This window comes from Chiloscyllium plagiosum, chromosome 25 (assembly GCF_004010195.1).
Source record: "Chiloscyllium plagiosum isolate BGI_BamShark_2017 chromosome 25, ASM401019v2, whole genome shotgun sequence".
In the NCBI taxonomy this organism is placed as follows: Eukaryota; Metazoa; Chordata; class Chondrichthyes; order Orectolobiformes; family Hemiscylliidae; genus Chiloscyllium; species Chiloscyllium plagiosum.
The window spans coordinates 2,072,000-2,096,014 of record NC_057734.1 but is presented as its reverse complement, the minus strand read 5'-3'; the positions used below and the strand labels follow the sequence as shown (position 1 = coordinate 2,096,014).

The following is a 24,015-nucleotide window of genomic DNA, read 5'->3' as shown; positions in this document are numbered from 1 at the left end:
TGGATCTCTGGATTACTTGTTCATTATGCCATCATCTCCTTCATGCGTTTATTATTGTGTATTATTACATGAAGAAAAGTTGTATTGACTGAAGTGAAACAAATTATGGTTGACATTCACTTGTGAAATGGATTAACAATAAAATCTGATCTCGTTTTCATTAAGGGTCTCTGTCTTCCACCAGAGGGACTGATGAAAGATGCATATGAAAGCAAAAACACCCAAATCACAAGTTGTTAGTACACTGCACAAATAAAACAATGGAAAGGGCAAGTCTCTAAATGTAAAATCTTTAGACTGTTTATGAGAGTCACTGACTCCATAGAACCTAAGAATATCAAATACATTAAGGTGAAAACTATCACACTCCCATAATGCAGGAGACTCTTTTAGGGCCTTCCTTACACTCCTGAACAGATTATATAGAAAAACTAACCACTGCATAGACAGCTTCTAGAATTATAATAACGTAACCATAAAACTATAACAAGTCGACATTTAGCCTATCAAGTCTGCACCAGCTATTTCAAAGAATGATCCAGCGAGGATAATCCACCATCCACATCTCTGAAATCTTTTCCCCATTAAGAGTATACCCAGTTCTCTTGGAATATTATCACAGAATCTGTTTTCAACATCCCATCAGGCAGTGTATTCCAAAAGTTTACCTCTCAAATCAGAGTTTTTCTACGTCGTCGCTAGTCCTTCAGCCTTAAATCTCTACCTTAACTAGCTGTACAAAAACAGCTTTAACCATTGCAAAGCATTCCCCTTCGTTTACTCTTTCTAAACTCATGATGGTTTTAAACATCTATATCAAATCACTTCTTGGCTTTGTTTCAAGGACAACTCCAACAGGGAGTTGGAACAAATGACTTTTATTTGGAGTCAGAAACAGTGCGGAGTGGGGTAACTTAAGAATCAGCATTTGGGCCAATATTTCCAAGTTTGCTGACAGCACAGAACTAAGAGGAAATGTGAGGAGGAAGAGGCTTCAAGGTGATTTAATCAAGTTGAGTGAGAGGGAAAATATTGTATTGATGCAGAATAATGTGGTTAAATGTGAAATTGTCCACAGAAGTAGGAAAAACAGAATGGTAAGAGTATATTTAAACAGTGGTAAATTTGGAAATGTGACGTACAAAGGGACCTGGATGCCTTTGCACATCAGTGACCAAGAGTAAGCGTACGGCTGCAGCAAGCATTTAGAAAAGCAAATGGTATGCTTGTCTTCACTGGAAGGGGATTAGAGTACAGGACCAAGCATGTCTTGCTGCAGGTGTGGACAGCGTTAATGAGACTTCACCTGGAGTACTGAATGCAGTTTGGGTCTCCTTACCCAAAAGATATACTTGCCATGGAGGGAGGTCAGCAAAGGTTCATCAGTCTGATTCCTGGAATGCAAGTATTATCATAAGAGATTGGGTTAACTAGGCCTGTATTCAAAAGGTTTAGAAGAATGAAAGGGGGAACTGCATTGAAACATATGAAATACTGGACAGGACTGGGCAGACTAGAGCACAGATGATATTTCTCTTCAACAGCAGGGGGATGAGGGATGGTCTAGGACAAGGAATCATGACCTCAGGATATAGGAAAGACCATTTAGGGCTAAGATGAGGACCAAATTCTTCACTCAGTAGTTGATGTTCTTGTGAAATTCTCTACCGCATAAAGTGATGAATGCCAACTCATTGGATATAGTTAAGAAAGAAACAGATTTCTAAACACTTAAGGCATCAACGGATACAGGGAGAGAGCAGGAGAAAAGGTGCTGAGATGGAGGATAAGTCATGGTCATACTGAATGGTCTCTTAATTTCTGTGTTTATGTTCTCCACTCTATCGGTACAAATGATATACTTCACCCCTCAAACCATTCTAGTTAATCTCTTCTGTACCCTCTTCAAAATTTCCATAAAGTATGGATAACAATACTCCAGATGGGGCTAAACCAGTGTTTTGTGGCCATGGAGCCTCACGTTTCTGGCTTTTATATTCTACATCTTTTCTTCTCAAGTCCAAACGTATGCATGCTTAATTAACTGCTTTGTTTAATCTATAATCCCATCTTTAAAAATAGGCATTCAACCACCATCACAACTCCCTCAATTCCCAGGTCTCCTTGTAAAATTGCATCATTTAGCATGTATCATTGTACTTCCTATAAAAATTTATCCCATCACACTTCTCTGCATTGAATTTCACTTGCCCTGGTTCACACAATCCACCAGTCTATGTCCTCTTGAAATCTATTACTGCCTTCCTCACTATTTGCTATGCTGCGAAGTTTTGTGTCACAAGCAAATTTAGCTCTCCAAGTCCAATACATTAATGCATGTCAAAATCTGACAACTGAATCTCAGAGAGTACACTGTATACCTCCTGCTCTTACTTCTAGCCTCCAAAGCCACTATCAGCATCTTTCATCTCTTCCGCTTTATGTAATACTCCTTTATTAAGTGCGATATAACTGGACTCTCACATAGTGCTCCACTAAACTGTTCTTTCTTTCTCCACATGACTCCCTCCTACACCTTCTGCTATCTAGACCCCCAAGTTCCCTCCTTAAACTAAATTACTATTTTTCTCTCCTCCACACCAAAATTTTACCACCACCTTGTTTTGGCTTAGTGTCAACATTTGCTTTGCTATGCACATGTAAGGTACTTCAGGCAGTTCTACCACATGCTTACGTGTATACACACATGTGAACAGCTACATCCCTAGGACTGCAACTGTCTTAGACTATGTCTCACCAGCATTTTTCCAGGGCAGTCATAGATGAGCTTAACTAGTGATGCGCATTCTCCACAAATGAATAAAATGTCAAAATACCATTATCCACCAACACCATCTACTTCGCCATAGATAATTAGCATGCGCTGTTATATTCATTTTACAGCACAGAAACAAGCCAGCTTAATTGCTCAGTGTGCTGGTATTTATATTCCACAAGGACCTCCTCCCAGTCTTCTATGGTTGCAAATGAAGAAATTCAATTAAAAATCTAGATATAAAATGCTCGTCAAATGGCAACCATGTAACCATTGTCAATTGTTGCAAAATCCCATTTAGTTCACTAATATGCTGTACAGAAGGAAATCTGCCACCTTCATCTGGTCCGGCCTACATGCAAGTCCAAACCCATGGTCGTGATTTGGAGAAGCTGGGGTTGGACTGGGGTGTACAAAGTTAAAAATCACACAACACCAGGTTAGAGTCCACCAGGTTTAATTGGAAGCACACTAGCTTTCGGAGCGACGCTCCTTCATCAGATGGTTGTGGAGGACACAACTATGAGCCCTCCACAACCACCTGATGAAGGAGTGGCGCTCTGAAAGCTAGTGTGCTTCCAATTAAACCTGGTGGACTATAACCTGGTGTTGTGTGATTTTTAACTTTGCAAACCCATGGTGATATAGTTGATTCTTATCAGTCCTCTGAACAATTCAGGCTGAGCACTGGATGTTGGCCTAGTCAAAATCCCTCCAGCTTTTCTCAATCTTCCCTCACTTTGAATCACCATCACAGCCTAAACCTTTATCACCACCTTGTGGCACCATTACTAAACCCTTTCCCATTCCCACCTTAGTCTGACCACAGGTACATTAATAGCTAGTAAATAACTTCCAGTTGTTGTTGAAATCAAAAAGTGCAATTAAAACAACTGCACAGAGGCCAGTACCCTACCACCAAATCACCCTTCATTTACATGCGCACATTTCATGGAGTCAGACCAGCCAGCACAGAGCCAATCCTCAAAGAGAGGAGACTCTCTGACATTCCAGTTTATATCTGTCAGCCAGGGCTCCCGGATTAGCCTAAATTAACAGCCCCAATCAGGGATCTCATTCTCAACAAGATCCATCTAGCCAATCTCATTTCAAACACTACGGCAATGCAACATACTTTAAAATTTTTATCATATACTGTAAACTTTATCAGAGACAGATTCTGAAGTTGGGGAACCATGAAGCATTGTCAACGCCAAAGTAACACAAGTGACGTGAGTGGTCATAAACACTTATAAACATAAATAAAAGGAAGTTGTGTTCATGGAAGCAAAAATAGCAGCAAATAAACAATAGGCTAAACTAGAAAGGCTCAATATCACCTGTAACAGCTGCAAAACAATCTATATCAGAAGAGTAGTGAGGTAAGTGCCTTTAACATTGCCAAGAAGGAGAGGAAACTTGAAAGAATGTGAAGTAGGAACACTTCAAAAGGAGAGCACATACCCCCAACAACATATTAATTCACCAAATACATGGATAATGGATGGCTCTAGATTGGTTATGGGAAGAAAATCTAACCTAAGGCAACAGCAATTTATGTTTTGTCGTCATTTGAACAGAGATTGAAGGAATGCTAGAATCCTGGTCGCATATAACATGCAACAGAGAACCTTTAAGCTTTCTACATTATAGCATGGTTTGCCATTTCAGATTTTAAAATGCAACATGGGGCAACACAGCACAAAAAGCAGTACTGAGTTTACGATAAAGGATCCTTTTATTTGATTTATTTATTGTTACGTGTACCTGCTACATGTATTAGTGAAAAGTGTTGTATAATCCTCCAATCAATGGAGGTCAAAGGTAAATTCACTCCACATAAATTATACCATATTTGTGGCACAAGTACTTGGGAAACAGTTTCAAAAAGAAACGTACCTGTTTGGGACAAAGCCTGCTGTCTTTTGAAAGCTTCAATCTCCACTGTATTGGCTGTGCCTGCCACAGGTGTACCTTGATGTGTTTGCTACAGAAGGACAAGAGAAAAAAAAGCACATATCAGAAACAAGCACAGTAACCACAGCACAATGATGTAACAGGTTTTCACCCCTGTATTGCCATAATGATTCACAGACTTGTCAGTGCCACATTGACTCCTTACCTGAAACTGTTGCTGCTGCTGTGTTGAAAATGCAGCAGAAACATTAGGGGGAAGCTGTGTTGCTATGGCAACTGGTGTCCCAGTCTGGCCATCCTTTCCTGTCACCACTTTTACCTTAAATAAAAACAATGCATTCATTCACAGGTTCGAAACTGAAACATTAAGTCTGAGCGAAAGAAAGTAATTTGTGGTACAAGGACAGCCAGGAAACTTCTGTTTGAATTATTTTTCTTCCTAGGCTTGCTTCACGGATTCATCGCAAACATTTTGTCGATTTTCATTTTTACCAATTGGTTTGGCGAACAAAGAAATTTATTCAAGGCCAAAATAAGATCTTTTGCTAAAACAACATCACTTGAAGCATCTCTGAAGGCAAGAATCAGTATGAATTTGAACCCAATGGAATCACATTTGAAAGTACAAACAAAGGCGACCTCAAAAATTCTGAGATGTGGAGACAGACGATGGGAAGTAATTATGTTGTTTTATTGATTTAAATGTTAATTCATTAAAATTTCTCTGTGTAAAGGCCACATCTTTTTTTATTTAATTTTATTTTTGGAATGTTGTCTAAGAAAGGAAGATACTGCTTTAAAACAAGGAGGCTGTGCAAAGAGGTTCCCTCCAATTTTAAAAATCAGGTTTACTGGAGCATATTGAGATTTTCCTGGAACAAACACTGTAAAAGTTCATAAGTTCAGAACTAAGGAACAATTGCTTGGCAATGTTTCGATTGGCTTCTGGACAGGTGACCAAGGCTTGTGTAGAGCCAGTGCAGCAAAGAACCCACTCAGCCTGTGAAGCGGCAAAGAATCTCTCATGTGGATGGACCACCAAATCTCCAGTAACTGCTAGCTGCCTTCCACTTTCACCTTCCGCCTTTTCAAGATGGAATAAAATGTCTTTAAAGGCAGTGAAAGAACAAATTCTCAATCAGTGAATGGAAGAGAGCATTGGTTTGCCACCAACCTTGTGTCAACAGCAACGAGCTAAGAGGAATTAGAAAAAACAGAAAGAAACACCGCATCGGTTCCTCTGTACAAATGCGTGTGTGAGACAAGATAGAGTTAAAGTTGTAGAGTTATAAGCTAGCAATTCATATTTCCTAGCTGCCACTGGTTAAAGATAATTTGTTGGTAATAAACAGTTATTCTTCTGTTAAATTCAGAACTCCTCTGGTGAATGTTGTATTTTAATCTAAGTTTGTCAATCAAGTAAACTTGGAACTTTGGATAATCTGACAAGATCTTTTCACATTTGCGATGACTCCAAGAATAGTAAGGCTCAATTTCAGTGCACTGCCCCAGTGAATCTGAAAAGGTTTTATTTTATATAAAACAAGACACTTGAAGAGTTAATCACAGAAGCCTTCATGTTGATTATCACAATTCAACATCAGTTTCAGAAATAAAAAAAATCCTAAAACCTCCCTCAATGTTCCAAAAGACCTAAAGAGAGAAGCCGGCAGTTAACAGTCCTGCTACCTCAGATCACTTGCAGCATGCAGTTTTAGAACTACTACTGCCACTTAAGAGGCCACGGATTTTAAATCTGCAACAGGCGGAGGCATGTCTACAATTAAGTCTTTTTCTTTCATGAACTTTATGTTTACTTTTATTTTGTACAAATTGCAACCACTGCTTGTATTCTACAGAGACTTATGATAACAGGGTTTTCTAAATTAAAAGCACTGAGTATAATAAAGCATCACCAAAATAGGCTAAAACTACAAACAGAACTTGTATCATCATTTTAGCAATCCTCTTCGAGACATTAAGCACTGGTAATTACATATTATTTCAATCAAACCCTACAAACATCAGGTAAATCTTGCAATAAAGAAGGTTAAAGTCTCATTGTCAATAAAACAGAAAAAGTCAACACCTCTCAAGTAAATGTCAGAGTGAGAATACCAGATTCTCAAAGCAAAGACATTATAGGATGTCAAGTGATATAGGAGAGGTTGCAAACTTAATCCATTAATATCACTGTCCTTGCTAATTTCCATAAAAATGAAAGTAAGGCCGGTCTATCAAAGTTAAATAAACATGAAAACCAATACTAGACTGATTAGTATTTCTAACTTTTGAGACAAAAAAATTAAAGCTATTTGCCTTAATTTGTCTACACAAGATAGCAAATTCCTCATTTTAGCATATTTCAAGAGTTTGAATTACATTTAATTAGATAAACTATAATACAACAAAAATCATAAACCTGTGCACAACTCCAGTCAACACCATCCACTGGATATTTTTAAAGGAAACACTTATTTAGGAAATCACCCATGTAAACTTGACATGTTATTGCAACCTGTCACACTGGGTTTTGTTGTGGAATCTCTGCTTTGCATGTTCTTCCCAGCCAACACCTTAGCTAAGACTGCCAAACAATTTTAGCCTTCTCTCCTTCTCAAATTTAAGTTCAGCTTTGCTTCTGAACTACAAATCGTTGCTCTACAAAAATTACATAACAAATAACTTTAAGTGAAGATTAAGCTAAGTCTGCAGAAGCTGGATCCAAATGCTGTATCCCTTTCCCTCACATCAAAGAATGCAATGGTTTTGAATTTCCAAAAGCAGTGTTACAGAATACAAAGATTTCAAAACTACGAATCTTTAAAGAGTCCATTAGGTAGCTGCCCAAAATGTAATTACTATACAGAAAGCCAATTCATAAATCTTTTAATTCATTACAGCATACTTTTAAAATAGGACTTCCAAAAGCATCCACAGCAGCTGGCAATTGTCCTACATAATTAAAAACCCATGAGCTAGAGCTGCTTGATTGGATCTGTCACTTTGTCAAATAGCTCAGTAAGTAGTTGAATATAATACGTGAGCTCAGGCTAGAAGGACAGGAGTGATTTAAAACAAACCAAAATACATGAAAACCCAATACAGAAGTACGCCTATCAAACTTAAAAGGGCACAGCATATTCTTAATAGCTGAATCATTCATTTAAAACTGCTAATAATTTAATCAGGTTTAAAAAAAAATCAGTAATAACTGTCTGGCTATTCAGGTGCATACAATAAATCCCATGGAGCTATTTGAAGAATAGGGCCCACAAATCGGCTGGCTGACATGGTTAGAGTGCAGTGCTAATAACGGCAAGGTTATTAGTTCAATCATCCTACTAACTAAACCTGCTGGCTTCTAACCGAGACTTTACTGATTCACATTTAGGGCCCTCTTGTGGCATAGTGATAGTATGCCTGCCCCTGGGTTCAAGTCCCAACTGCTCCAGAGGGGTGTAATAACATCTCTGAACATGCTAATTAGCTGGGCACTTGTGGCACAGTGGCAATGTTCCTAGCTCTGAGTCAAGAGGGCTGGGTTCAAGTCCCAACTTATCAATCTCTTGTTGATTATACTCATTGACATGGCTTCCACAGTAGTGAGAGATAGTGAATTCCACAGGCTGACCACTCTCAGAGAAAAGAAGATTTCTTCATCTTAGACCTAAATGTTCTATGTCATATCCTGAGACTGTGACCCCAGGTTCTAGTCTCTGCAACCAGAGAACTATCCTCCCTACATTTAGTCTGTCTAGGCCAGTTAAAATCTTTACTTTATCAACTCTGATTTAAATGTGTGGTGCAGGAAAAGGCACAGCAGGTTAGCTGGCATCCGAGGTGCAGGAGTGTCGACGTTTCGAGCATGAACCTTCATCAGGACATTTAAATCAGATGTCCCCCCCCCACCCCCCAATCATCTAAACTCTAGTGAATACAGACTCGGTCAAGCCAATATTACCTCATAGGATAGTCCTACCATTCCCAATACCAAGCTCGTAGACATTCGCTGCACTCCCTCTATTTCAAGTATATCCTTAGGTCGGGAGACCAAAACTGCAAACAATATCCCAGCTAAAATATTGCCGAGGCCGCTCAGAGCTACAGAACGAAATTCCTACTTTAGAACTCAACAGTAAGTAAATCTCCTTAGTGCAGATGGTTTGGATGGAGCCATTTTTGTCAGATGTGTTCAGTATGTAGGCAGGCTGATGAGGGGAGAGGCTATTTTGGATTTGGTGCTCAGCAATGAACCAGAACAGATGTCAGATCTTGCTGTGGGAGAACACTTTGGTGACAGTGACCACAACTGCCTCACGTTTACTATGGCTTTGAGAGGGAAAGGAGCAGTTACATAAGGTGGAGGAAGCAAAGATCTAACACAGCTTTATAGAGGATTACAGGAAAGATCAGGGAGAACCCAAAAGGCATTTCACTCATATGTGCGGAATAAGAAAATGATCTGGGAGAAGGTAGGGCCAGTCAGGAATAGCGTAGGGAACTTGTGCGTGGAGTCTGAGCAGATAGGGAAGCCTTAAATGAGTTTTTTGCTTCGGTTTTCACTAAGGAGAAGAACCTTGTTGTGAATGAGAACTTTGAGGAGCTGGGAAACAGACTTGATCAAGATCAAGATTGAAGAAGTTGATGTGCTGGAAATTTTAGCAGACATTAAGATTGATAAGTTCCCAGGGCCTGACCAGATTTATCCTAGGCTGCTCGGGGAAGCGAGAAAGGAGGTTGCAAAGCTGCTGGCGAAGATCTTTGCTTTCTCACTCTCCACGGGAGTCGTACCAGAGGACTGGAGGGAGGTGAATGCTGTTCCTCTTTTCAAGGAGAGGAATAGGGAAACCCCTGACAATTACAGACCAGTCAGTCTTACATCTGTGGTCAGCAAGGTTTTGGAAAGAATTCTGAGGGATAGGATTTATGACTATTTGGAAAAGCATAGCATGATTAAAAGAAATCAGCTTGGCTTTGTGAGGGGCAAGTCATGTGTCACAAATCTTATTGAGTTCTTTGAGAGGGCGATGGTTCAGGTCAACGAAGGTCGAGCAGTGGACATGGTGTCTATGGACTTCAGCAAGGCATTTGATAAGGTTCCCCATGGTAGGCTCATTCATAAAGTCAGGAGGTATGGGATACAGGGAGATTTGGCGGTCTGTATTCAGAATTGGTTGGCTGACAGAAGGCAGAGAGTGGTTGTAGATGGAAAGTATTCTGCCTGGAGGTCAGTGGTGAGTGGTGTCCCACAGGGCTCTGTTCTTGGGCCTCTGCTCTTTGTAGTTTTTATAAATGACTTGGATGAGGTGGTTAGTAAATTTGCCGATGACACAAAGGTTGGAGGTGCCATTGATAGTATCGAGGGCTATTGCAGGCTGCAGCACGACATAGTTAGGATGCAGAGCTGGGCTGAGAAATGGCAGATGGAGTTCAACCTGGATAAATATGAAGTGATGCATTTTGGAAGGTCAAACTTGAATGCTGAATGTAGGATTAAAGACAGGATTCTTGGCAGAGTGGAGGAACAGAGGGATCTTGGGTGTTCAAGTGCATAGAGCCCTCAAAGTTGCCACCCAAGTGGATAAAGTTGTTAAGAAAGCATATGGTGTTTTGGCTTTCATTAACAGGGGGTCAAGTTTAAGAGCCGCAAGGTTTTGCTGCAGCTCTACAAGACCCTGATGAGACCACATTTGGATTACTGTGTCCAGTTCTAGTCGCCTTACTGTAGGAAAGATACTGAGGCTTTGGAGAGGGTGCAAAGAAGGTTTACCAGGATGCTGCCGGACTAGAGGGCTTGTCTTACAAGGAGAGGTTAACTAAGCTCGGACTTTTTTCTCTGGAGAGGAGGAGGAAGAGAGGTAATCTGATTGAGGTATACAAGGTAATGAGAGGCATGGATAGAGTCAATAGCCAGAGACTTTTCCCCAGGGCAGGATTGACTGGCAGGAGGAGTCATAGTTTCAAGATATTGAGGAAGGAGTGGAGGAGACATCAGAGGTGGATTCATCACGCAGAGTTGTGAATGCATGGAACGCGTTAGCAGCAGTGGTGGTGGAAGCAGAGTCATTAGGGACATTTAAGCAACTGCAGGACATGCATATGGACAACAGTGAATTGAGGGGCACGTACGTTCAGTTATTTTATTTTAGATTAGGAATAATCCTCGGCACAACATCGTGGGCCGAAGGGCCTGTTCTGTGCTGTACTTTTCTATGTGCTATGTTCTATGTAAGTAAATGATTGCCGGTCAATTAACCAGTTCATCATTGTGCTGATTGAGGAAGCAACATGGGGCAGGATAATAGTAAAACTCCCTGCTCAATCAAACAGAATCTCAAAAATAGTTAGATCCACCTGAGGTTTGCCATCGTCTGTCATAAATGTGAAACTTATACTGTGCGTTAATTAGAATCGTTGGTTATTGGGATAAACCTGTGATAGTAACACTCAAACAAGACATATAAAGTAATGACGAGAAATAAGCCGAACTCTGATCATCAGACTTCAGCTCGACATCACTGTTGACTTCCTTATAAAGCAACAATACACAAAATCAAGGAAAAGGAACATTTATCCTTTTGTAGAAAATGTGCAAAACTCTTTTACTCATCAGTGCATGCATACAACAATCCTCACTCATTTGTCCATGTCTGTTCAGAATGTATATGTAGGAAGTGCAGAGGATCAATAATAACTAGTTTCATCATTGGCTCAAGTTCTATTATGCGTCAAATTTAAAACTTACACTCTTGTAACTAAATGTTTCCGTGACTTCGGTCCTCTCCATCTTTACACTTCCACCAACTGTACAATCTTCCAGGATCTCTGCATTCCTCAAATTTTGACCTCTTTGGCATTTCCAATTGTCCTTGCTCTGCCATGGGCAGCCATGACCTCAGCTGCATTGACTGTAAAGCTCTGGAATTCTCTCTTCAGTCCCAAGACCTAGGTTTTGGTCACCTTTCTCAATGTCCCCTTTTTATTCCCACCTGGAGTCAGATATTTTTGATTATACTTCTGCAAACTGCTTCAGGGCATTTTATCACACTAAAATGCTACATGGACTGCCATTTTTAAAAAAAAATTATTATTGGAGGACCACCTCCACAGCAACACACATAATAAAGAATTCAACACACAACATGCATTCATCCAACTAACAGTTATTGAAAACATGGATCACACTGAAGTGAAAGAGATTGTGGATAATAACAAATGTAGACAAATTAATTCTTAAAAATCAAGTCAATGAACATTGCAAACAATGGCACAAACAGCTGACATGAAAACTCTCAACCTGTACAATAAATTATAAATAAAAACACAATGCAAAGTAACTTTTAGCATCAGTATGCATAAATGTTGAACGTCTATCAAAATTATTGCTGTTGTACACAAAGAAGTTTCAAAGTCAAAGTTACTAAAACCCTGCTGCAAAAACTGATAGACAACAAAAACAGCTCTGCACGTATTGCCCAAATACAGGAATCCTTTTTTTTAAAAAATGAAACTTTAGGAAAATAAAACATGTTCACTTTTTGACTGCACTAACTGAATGGAGTGCATTAGACACTTTCACAAGAACTACATTCAGGAAAAAGCTCTTCTCACACAGGGTTGAGAGCATGTGTAATGCACAGTTCCAGAAAATCTTAGATTACAAAGCAAAAACCTACTGAATTACTTATAAAGAAAATTACTTGGAAATCAAGTGCTTTAAGCAATTGCAGAAAAGGCAGGAAATTAAGATTTTAAAAAAAGATAGAACTGGTGGGGCAGATTCAACAGCCAAATTATTACCAAGATGCAATGAACATTTTAGCTTTTGTGGATGTTATAAGTAATTTACAGTCCAAAAAGACCATGCAAATACCCACAGCACCTAAATATAGAAACAGTTTACTGTAGATCACGTCTGAGCCAAAGGTAAATCCAACAGCAAATTCCTTTTAAATTAAACTTTGGGTATATAAATAAGTACTTCTTGGTTAAGGATACTGGGTTCTTTAACAGTAGCTGGACATTTCAAGTATAAAACTACAAACAATTACACAATTACTTAGCCCATCTCAAACACAACTTTGCCTGACCAGATTTTCAAAATCCCAAAATTTTCAGTGGTTTAGAAATGTAATACAGAATTACAGAGTCTAATACAAATCACCATATTCTACTTTTGCTTTCAAATTCTGACCCAACTTCCTCTTAAAATGCTGTTCACCAAAACTATTACATACATTAGCAAGTTTCACACAATTCACTATGATAGTGAGTTTCATACAATCACTAGTTAAAGAAGTTGCTTTTGAATTCCCTGTTTGATTTCTTGGTGACTCCCTTATAATGAAGTACTACAGCGTTCTGATTTTGATGTACTGCCAGATCGCGGTATAGTTTAGCACCAAGTGGTCCAGATTTGTCAAGCTTATCCACATTCTGGGCTCTTCCCAGTAATATTCATTTCATTGATTCTTAATTTAAAAAAGACAAAATGTCTTTATTGTCTGCAGAGTTTTTTTCTCATATTTGTAGTTTTTGCCCCATATATTCTACACTCAGCAAAAAAAAAAGTGGTTACACCTTGGCTTCTGCTGAATTTCGTGGTTAACATTACAAGTTTTGATGGAGTTATGTTTTAAAAGCCTCAACTGCAGTTGTTTACACAGATCACTTTCCAGTCGATTTCAACATAATGTATCCATACTTCATTAATACTGAATAATTTAGCCACTGTATTTATGAAGTTGTAAATTAGAAGTGTTTGCAAATGTTGGCTTATCCATAAAAGCTTTGAAAGAAACAAATTACATTAACAATTAAACGGTATTTAGTCGACCATAATCTAAATTGTACTTTAACTCTTGTTTCAGGACTTATAAAATATTAAATAAAAAACATAGCAGAGTACGAAGAGAAAATCATTTCTTCTGGCCTTTTAAATCCACAGAGATTTTCAGAATTGTTGTAATACATTCAAAAGTGATTCTGTTTGCTCTACTGTTTTTTAAAAAAAAAGGAGTTAACTTGATTGTTTTTCTTTCTAGGCAAATATATACATATACAATTAGAGCCATTTCATCAAAATACCCTTGGTACCTGTTTTTGCCAAGAATGGGTGAGCCAAACCCAATGAAGAACTGTAATTGGCAGATCAGTCTGGCTAAAGAATCAAACTCAATCTGTGGCATGGTGTACCCAATGCTTTACTGCTGGAGAAAAGACTCTACTCCTTCGAGTATATAAATTAAATGTCTAGAAGTGTTGAACTAAAAGGTATACAATATCCCAATCCTTAGAAAATATCACATCAAGCAGCGCAGCAGAATATTCCTGGCTTTCCTTTCACCCTTATACAGAAAACCAACACTAGTGAAAATGGATGTGGCTAGATGGAGATAATCAACAGGCTAAGGTGATAAAATGAGCAAGTTGAACAGATATGTGGAAAGAAACCATGCACTCAGTTAAGGTTTTCCATTACATTTCCACCAATTTATATTACTAAACAATGATATAATTGGGTAAGATATCCCACAGATATTCAAAGGTGATGTGTTGAAATATCGAAATATTTTCGCTTCACACCCAACTCCATTTATTCTGAATGTCCATTACAAGGCTTGTGTGATTGGTCCAAAGTTTTGACTTAGTCAAGATTTTACATGACTCCAGTTGGATTCCGTTCAATCAGAAAATTCAATTTTTAATTATCTAAAATGAATTTGGCCCCTTTTAAAGCTAGAACGTTTGACACTAATCACTTAAATATCATAGACTGAAGCAATGACAACACTAAAGTATAGAAAACACCCACAAAATAATTGGAACTATTAAAGAATTAAACTATAATTTAACTTGCACTGTGGATATTGATCGTACATTCAGTAATAAATGGAGACATTCTACACATTAAAAAATGGCAGCGGGATAAAAGAATGTGGGTTTTCAACACCACTACAACCAAGATGAAAATGATTTGTTTAAGTCTTCTAAACAAACTGCTGAACAAAGCAATATGGGCTGAGATTTTCACCCTTATGTTAAGCAGGGCAAGAGCGTGGTTGCTAATGCCAACAGGCAAGAAACTTCAAAATATTTCTGCCTTTAAAAAGGTTTGCAAACATCCTGTAGTCCAAATTTCAACTGATGTGAAAGACAGCCGAAGGATCTGCTTGTTAGTGAAGAGTTTATCATTTGCCTAGGCATATTGGCATAACCACTTTCTCGTGCTGCATTGTCACAAATAATGAAGTATGAATGGTCATTGGGCTAAATAGTAAATTATTAGTTTACCTCATCATTAATGACCTCAGACTGCTCCTCCTCTTCTTCCTCTTCCAGGTCCAAGTCATTTTGCTTCAAATATGCCAACAAGGCCAGACACGGCTTCCTTCTAAATGCCAAGTAATCCATCATATTTCCTTGACGGTGCTGAAGGAAGAAAAGTTCAATCAAGTAATCCTTAAATGTCTCTCGTAGAGTCTCCATTTCAGCAAGGTGGTGCTCCAAACACTGCTTTCTCAAATGAGAAATCTCTGGGGTGGCAGGTGGAATCTCTTCCAACTTCTTTGGTTGTTTCCTCACGAACGGGATGCAACTGCTACTAGGAGTCAGACAAGTTGATGCCAAGGTCTGCGTCACAGTGTTCCGAGATGGGCTAGGTGGTGTTGGAGATGTTATCCCAAACACTGATGGCCCTCCCACACCCGCGGTAAGGGCTACAGATGTCCTTTCATAATTTACAGGTCTGGCTATCTGCTGACTGTGAAGAACTTGCTGTTGCTGCTGCTGAATCAGCTGTCCCTGTATGATGCTGCTGATCTGCGGAGGCAAGTTTGAGGTGGTGATGTGGCTCGGACTAGGCAAGGGTTGCATTGCGCCACTGGCAGCAGGACTCTGAGGTCCCAGGTGGTGAATAGTTCCACCAGTCTGGGAGTGAGGCTGAGAGAGTCTGCGTTCTCTGGGTACAGAAGCAGAGGTGCCCACCGTTGTCAGCTGTATCTGTCCACCAACATTTGAAGTGATCTGAGTGAGGCTGGATGGGTCCTGGTACACAAAGTGCCCAGCACTGGATGGGCTAAGATTCAGTTGCCTGACCAGCACATTGGCATCCACAAATCCTCGGGTTGGACTCTGGTTGCACATGCCCAACCCTGGGGCTGCGGTCCCTGGCCGTTGCACACTCTGCACAAGTGTTGCAGGGCTATGCTGTGTGGGGCTCTGTGGCTGGACTTGAGGCAAAGGAGAGGTGACTTGAATGTATGAAGGTGATCCATGATCAAACCGCCTTTGTTGCCCCACAGCCTGTGAGCTGTACTGGAACCCTGGGGATGCTGGGTTTTGAATTGGTAAGGGAGCCAACGTAATTTGTTGACTCCCGGCCATCACTTGGCTCACGTTCTGCAGCGTGATGTTAACATTCTGGGCCGATACAGGACTACGATTCATTATAAGTTGCTGAAGTTGGTAATTGGGTGACTGGGGCCCAGAAGGACTGGCCACAGTACGTGGTACAGGGCTGAGGGCCGGACCAAACACTGTGGCAGGAGACTGGGGTAAAGGAGTCTGATCATCTCCCTCATTGCCTGTATACGACTTGGATCTCTGCAGTGGGCGCTGTATGTTTTGTGAACCACTGCCATGGTGCATCATCACCAATATTCTTCTGGATGAGTGCTAACCTAGAAGAGAAAAAAATCTTTTGTTAAGAATAAGCTTCACTGACAGTAACGATAAAAGTGATTTTGTGCAACAAAACTGTAAATCAATATAATGTTCAAAAGCAAATTTTAAATGAGTTAAATTATTTTAATAGCAAATATCAGATCATCGCAATTTTTTTAGCTCAGTCAAAACATTTTAGACAATTTTGTACTAAATCTGATGTAATCTTGGTAGCTTAGCTATTATGACGACTTATTGGGAAAATCTTGGTGCTTTCACAAATTTGTGTTGACTGCAAACATTTAGTCATTAAGACTTTGCTGTTAGTGGGACTGTGCAGTATTGTGGAAGAGACGAGAAGTATGGACACAGTTTAAAAACACAGTATGGAAGCGAGGAGGAATTTCTTCTCAAGAGGATCAGACGTCTATGGAATTCACTTTCCTAGAGAATGGTGGAGACAGGACCATTGAGAGCGAGAGAGCGAGCCACAATGACACAAATGGGATGGAGAAGTTTCAAGCGACCAAATAGCCAAGTCCTGCTCTTAATTCACTTGTTTGCATGTTTACTACAAGAGTACCTACACATCAAAAAGTTGCGGCAGTTTGGGACATCAAAGATGATTAAAGACAATACTTTATTTTCACAATCTCTGTTCATGATTTACATTCATGTTTTTGTTTGGACACCATCTACAAAATATTTTTAAAATATCATCCATTCAAAGTAAACCTTACTGCTACCTTCTTTAATACAGAAAGGGAGCTACACAGGTATTAAAGCTACTCAACATTCCATTATTCACCACACACTGGTTGAACAATTAACCCTTTTGCCCTACCACCAGCAATTCATTGTGAGTCAGGACCCTATAAATGGTTAAAACAATCACACTGTGTGTATTAGGAGAAAGCGAGGACTGCAGATGCTGGAGATCAGAGTCAAGATGTGTGGCGCTGGAAATGCACAGCCGGTCAGGCAGCATCCAAGGAGCAGGACAGTCAACATTTCAAGCATACACTTTTCCTGAAGAAGAGTGTATGTTCAAAACATTGACTCTCCTGTTCCTAGAATGCGGATTGACTGGCTGCGCTTTTACAGCACCACACTTTTTGGCACTGTGTGCATTGGATTGTACCTCATGTTTGTATTCTTTAAAATAAAGTTGAAAAAAACGTAATTACAAGGGAAAGAGTTATCACTTCATGATCCCTGTTTTTAGTCCAAATGCACTGGTCAGATGGGCAGAACAAGGAAAATGGAATTTGATCCTTAAAATTATAAGGTGAAACATTTTCGGAGGACTAACAAGGCAAGGGAGTTTACAATGAACAGTAAGATCCCAGAAAGTACAGAGAAACATTTGTGTGCATATCCACAGATCCTTGAAGGCAACAGGGCAGTGTTCTTAAGAAGGGTCGCAGGAATCAAAACATGGAACCAAAACATTATCTCTGCTATTTCTCGACAGATGCTGCAGTTTTTCCAGCACTATCTGGTTTTGTTTCTGATTTCCAGCATCTGCAGATCTTTGGCTTTTTTTGTTTAGAAAAGGTAGATAATGTGGTTGAGGAAGCATATGGGATATTTGCCTTTATTGGTCAAGAAACTAAATCGAAAAGCAGGGAAGTTAAAATAAAGCAATATAAGACATGAGTTAGACCACAGCTAGAGTAATGTACGCCTTTCCAGCCGCCACACTATAGGAAGGATGTGACTGCACTAGACAGGGTACAAAAGAAAATCATCAGGATGTTGTAGAGGCTGGAACATTTCAGCTATGAACAGAGACTAGATAGGCTAGGACTATTTGCTTAGAGCAGAAAAAGTGATGGTGAACCTAATTGAGACATATAGAATTACGTGGGGCACAGATGGGGTAGACAGGAAGAAAATTGCTACCTTTAGTAGAGGAATTAATAACCATGGAACACAGATTTAAGGTGAAGGACAGTAAGTTTAGAGGAAATGTAAGAAGTTTTTTTCCATCCTGAAGGTGTTAGGTATCTGGAACTCACTGACTGAAAGGGGCAGGAACCATTACAACAATTAAGTACCATTCAGATGATCACCTGAAGCATGACAGACAAGTCTGGTAAATAGGGCTAGAGTAAGTAGATGCTCAATGACTAATGTGGACACGTTGGGTCTAAGGAGAGTATCATTTTCTATGATACAAAACTCCATGACTCCATAACGCTTCAATTTTAAAACTGCTTTCCTCGTGTATATATCTATCAAGGTCTCACCACTCCCTTTAACTTCCTCCAGCTACAAAACCTCAAACCATTTCCCATTCCCTGGACTCTGGCCTCTTGTGCATTGCCACTTGCTTTACTCCATTACTGACAGCCATGCCTGCCTTTTCCCATGTTTGATGCTCTGGAGATAGTTCCAGAAACTCTCCATTTCTCTCTCTCTTTTTGGATGCTGCTGAAATGTACCTCAACAAAGATTTTAATCATCTTTCTGACAGACTCTTATAGAACACTGCCAATTTTCAGCTGACAATTTTTTTTATTTCTAAATGCCTAGGTTGACCTTAGATTGAAACTCTGGACAATGCAGAGCATCTTCACTTCTGGAAATATGTGAAGGAATTAGAAACAGTCTAGAGATTTCCTGCATCACAAAGAAAGGCTAGAAAGGTAAAGGCTGCTCTTCTTGGAACAGAAAAGGTCGAGGGATGACCAAAGTAAGGTTTTCAAGAAGATTAAAGGTTTTGATCAATTAAGGAGCAAGTACGGTACAGAAACAGGCCAATCTGCCCACCTGGTCTCTGTCAGTGTTAATATTCTGTACAAGTTTCCTTCCAGCCTCTTTGGTGAAAAGCTATCAGCATATCCTTCTAACAAACAGGGAAGGAAAGACAGTTGAGAAGCTGGAACAAGAAACAAACAGTAAGTCATAAGCAGTCTTCTGCAGAAAGGACATAGTAACCAGCAAAGTGACCGTCTGTGTCATGGCAACGAAGAACGAATGGCCAGTCTGGTCAAAAGGAGAGAGAACAAAAGTGATTTCAGACTATAGGTAGACAAAATCTGGAAAAGAAAGCCTGCGGAGACATTTGAAGGGGAGGACAGGATTCTTTAAGGATAAAATGGAATACAAGGAGCCAGAAGAGAGAGTATGGCAAAGATTGCAAAAGGTGAGAAATGTAAAATTGTCATTTTTAAAAATTGATCGCAGTTTTTTTTCAGTACTTATTAAAACAATATTAATATTGTATAATAAGGCATTGCATCCCAACAGTGGAATGATAGTTTGATAAATGTGGTACCAAGGGTTTTTAATGTAATGAGCTGCATTAGTCTAACTTTAATTGTTAATGCAAGAATAATATGTGGAATGCAAAAAATGCCTTGAGCAACAAAGCCTGTTTCTTTCGTCAAAACATTAACAGGCCACAGTTGCACTGGTTCTGTGAAACAATTTCATCACCCAAGGAAAAATTATGTCTTGCCCCATTATTTCAAGCAAAATCTCTAATACAACAACCATTAGTCACCTTACTCTTGACATTTTTTCAAAATAATAATATTTCATTAAATTCACAAGTATTATTTGTAGCATTATGAGCATAGAATTTTCAGAGAGAAACAACCAGAATTATGGAATATGTTTCACAAGACACTAGTGAAAATAAATATCATATGCAATAAAATACTAAATGTGACCCCGGCAACACCAAAAAAGCTGAAAAGAGCAACATGTGGCCAAAATTTTTGATTATGCCCTCATCAGTGCAAATCTATGTATAGTGAATTTAAACAATTCAACTATTTATTCTACAGAAGAGGGTCAGATTGACAGGCAAGTTGATACTCATTGGCCGGGACTCTACCATGGAAAAAGCAACACACTGAACTACACAGGGTTTCCAAGCTTCCAAGTAATTCAGAAAAGGTGCAAGGCTTGAACATATTCCTTTTTGTTTACAGAGAAGGGTTCATGTATGAATGCACTTCCAATCTTTTAGCAATTGTGTCAGGTAGAAGAAAGTGATTTTTTTTTAGGTAACAGTATCAAGGGATATGAAGTAAAATGAAGCTGAGGTATAGGTCAGCTATGATCTAACTGAACTATTGAGCAAATTTGAGAAACTGAATGCCAATTAAGTCCTCAAATGCTTGGATGAAACATAACAGCAATGATTAGCTTTGAGGAAAAGATAGGTGAAGGCAAATGGAGACCCCTTACTGTCAGAAACAAGGTAAGTTTTAACAATGAGGTAGCAGACCCACTAAACACAAGCGTTGGCTTTGCCTTCAAAAAGGAGAAAACAAACATGATGTTGGGAATCTCAGAATCTAGTGAGAGTGAGGAAGGAAATCAATATTATTAGCAAAATAATATTGGAGAAATTCATGGGATTAAAGGCCCAATAATCTACATCTCAGAATACTTAAGTGGCCCTAGAAATAGTGACCACAGAGTATGAAACAGTTCCAATGGACTGGAATGTTGCTAATGCAATACCACTATGCATGTAGGCACTGCAGGTAGTGAAGAAAGCTAATAGCACGCGGGCCTTCATAACAAGAGGGATTGAGTATAGAAGCAAAGAGGTTCTTCTGCAGCTGTACAGGGCCCTGGTGAGACCACACCTAGAATACTGTGTGCAGTTCAGGTCTCCAAATTTGAGGAAAGACATTCTGGCTATTGAGGGAGTGCAGCGTAGGTTCACGAGGTCAATTCCTGGAATGGCGAGACTATCTTACGTTGAAAGATTGGAGCGACTGGGCTTGTATACCCTTGAGTTTAGAAGACTGAGAGGGGATCTGATTGAGACGAATAAGATTATTAAAGGATTGGACACTCTGGAGGCAGGAAACATCCATGATCATAATAAATGGTGGTGCACGCTCGAAGGGCAGAATGGCCTACTCCTGAAACTATTGTCTATTGTTTATTGTCTAAAAGAAATATTATATACCTCAGGCGACAGTGTGGAGTTTGCACATTCTCCCCGTGTCTGCATGGGTTTCCTCCAGGTGCTCCGGTTTCCTCCCACAGTCCAAAGATGTGCAGGTTAGGTAAATTGGCCATGCTAAATTGCCCATAGTGTTAGGCGCATTAGTCAGAGGGAATTGAGTCTGGGTGGGTTGCTCTTCGGAGGGTCGGTGTGGACTGGTTGGGCCGAAGGGCCTGTTTCCACACTGTCGGGAATCTAATCTAAAAAAACCTGTTACTCTGACATCAGGAATAGGCATAACGCTTTAGTTCATTATAAAAGATTTAATATCAAGTACTTAGAAAACAGTGACAGGATCCAACTGAGTCAGCATAAATTTACAAAAGGGAAAGCATGCTTGACAAATCTACTGGAATTCTTCAAGGATGTAACTAGTAGAATTGATAGGGAGAAGGCAGCAGACGTGGATTTACTTGGACTAAAGAAGGCTTTCAACAAAGTCCCACGTAAGAGTTTAGCACATCAAATTAAAGTGCATGGGATTAGAGGTAGTGTACTGACATGAGAACTCATTGGCAGACAGGTCGGAAAAAACGTTTTTTTTCCCAGAGGCAGATAGTGACTAATATCACTAATGATCAGCGTTTGGACTTCAACTGCTCACAACATGAATTAATGACTTAGATGAGGGAACTGAATGTAATGTCTCAAAGTTGGCAGATGATATAAAGTTGACTGAGAGCATAAGCTGCGAGGAGATTGCAGAAATTTGGATTGTAATTTGGTCAAGTTGAACAGGTAGGCAAATGCACAGCAGAGGAAGTATGTGGATAAGTCCAAGCTATGCAATTTGTTAAAAAAGACAACAGTTTGGGAAAGGAAGTGGTACCATAAGACTTGGGTATCCTTGTACACCAGTTGCTGAAAGTAAGAAGGGGATGAAGAAGGGAAATGCTATGTTATAGAATCACAGAGCTGCACAGCAGGGTATCAAACCCATTGGTCCAACACATCCATGCCAACTAGATATCTTAATATTTGGCCCATATCCCTATAAACCCTTCCAATATACATACTCATCCAGATGCCTTTTATATGTTGTAATTGTACCAGCCTCCACCCCTTCCTCTGGCAACACATTCCATAGATGAGGACAGAAAAAGATTGTGGCTGTAAAGGTTGCTGCTCTTTTGAGATATTTTCAGTCTAGGAGCAGTAATTACTGTTTTATAAGCTGTTGTATATTGGCCTTCACAGGAAAAGGATTTGAGTACAGGAGCAGGAATGTCTTGTTGCAATTATACAGGGCCTTGGTAAAACCATGCCTGGAATAGTGCATGCAGTGTTAGCCTCCTTAACTGAGCAAGGATATTCTGGCTATGAACGGAGTGCAACAGGATACACGAGACTGATTTCTGGAATGGCAAGACTGACATAAGGAAAGAGACTAGAGAGGTTAACACAAGCTTCACTGGAGTTGAGAAGAAGGGGGAGGGGTCCTCATCAAAACCTACATAATTCAAACAGGACTAGACACAGAGAGGCAGTGTGGACTCAATGGGCCAAATAGCCTGTTCCCACACTGTAGCAACTCTATGATATCTGGACAAAAGTTGCTGAACTTGATAAAACTGTAGAGTACATTTGCCAAACTAAAATCCACCAGTTGTTCTACTCTCACTAGATCAAATTACACATATAGAGGAAACTAATATTAGCTCTTGAAATACTGCTGGCAGGTTACAATTATTTTACAATAATATAAAGTTCTGTTTGTAGAAAATTAATGTTACTCCATAATATGCTTTCCTCCTTTTAGACTGCAGCTACTTATTTGCTCTTAAAACGCCAGGAAAGCTTGCAGTCTCTGTTGTAAGTTGTAAATAACATTAGTAGGTGCATTGAGCCAAAGGGCAGTGCGCGCCCCCACGCTCCACCTGCCCACGATGCGCGCCCCCGCCGGCTCACCCTGCGCGCATGCGCCGATGCAGCCTCCCGCCCGCTTACCCGATTCTGTCTTTCACAGCGACCGCGGGAGCCGCGCCTCCATCAGGCCGGTCCCGCCGCCTCTCTCCGCTGCGACGACCGGGAGACCCTCTCTCCGTCCCCACCGCCCCGGAGGAAATCGAGGCACGACAATTAATAAGAAAGGGAAGGCCAGGGCGGGCGGCCTTGCCGAACGAAACGCCGATCAGAGCCCACAATCAAACATGGCGTCCGTCTCTCTGCCAGCCCTCACTCCCCCTCCGCCGGAAGTACGGGCAAGCACGTCGCAGACGTCCCGGTGGCACATCCTTCTGATTGATGTCCGCGCTGACAAATTAGCACTGGCAGCCCATGAGGAGGCGGGACCTAGTCATGAATCTGCTCCATTGCAATGTACATATTTACGTTGCAGGGCACCCTTATCGCAACTTATGTATTTGCATTACAATGCATATCCGTTACAGTAAACCCCCATTGCAATGTACATAGTTGCATTGTAGTGCACCTTACTGCAATGTCCATATTTGTGTTGTAGTGCACATACTTATAATGCAAGACATTCCCACTGCAATGTATATATTTTTAATCAACCTGTTCAGAGACGTAATTACTCACCTCTAATGCAGGTGGTACCTGTACCCAGACCCCCTAGCTCAGAGGTAGGAACAATGTCACTGTCATCATTGCTATATTTTTTTTCTTTACCCCCACACTACCACCTAAGTGCGGTCGTGCTTATTTCTTCCCCAGC

The 24,015-nt window shown here is 40.1% G+C and overlaps 1 protein-coding gene across 8 annotated transcripts in view; it reads right to left on the bottom strand.

The window, feature by feature from the left end:
* ep400 (E1A binding protein p400) overlaps positions 1-23,538 on the bottom strand; it is a 150,956-nt gene extending 127,418 nt beyond the window's left edge. For 4 of the 8 annotated variants that reach the window (XM_043715350.1, XM_043715352.1, XM_043715355.1 and 1 more), the window contains exons 1-4: positions 23,286-23,538; positions 14,990-16,377; positions 4,899-5,012; positions 4,676-4,763 (exon numbers count right to left, since the gene is read on the bottom strand). In XM_043715350.1, the coding sequence (XP_043571285.1) occupies positions 4,676-4,763; positions 4,899-5,012; positions 14,990-16,348 (1,561 nt within the window). In that variant the 5' untranslated portion in view covers positions 16,349-16,377; positions 23,286-23,538. The remainder of the gene's footprint in view (positions 1-4,675; positions 4,764-4,898; positions 5,013-14,989; positions 16,378-23,285) is intronic. The other 4 variants (XM_043715357.1, XM_043715354.1, XM_043715353.1 and 1 more) reach the window with 3 other exon arrangements.
* Between the last annotated feature and the right edge of the window lie 477 nt (positions 23,539-24,015).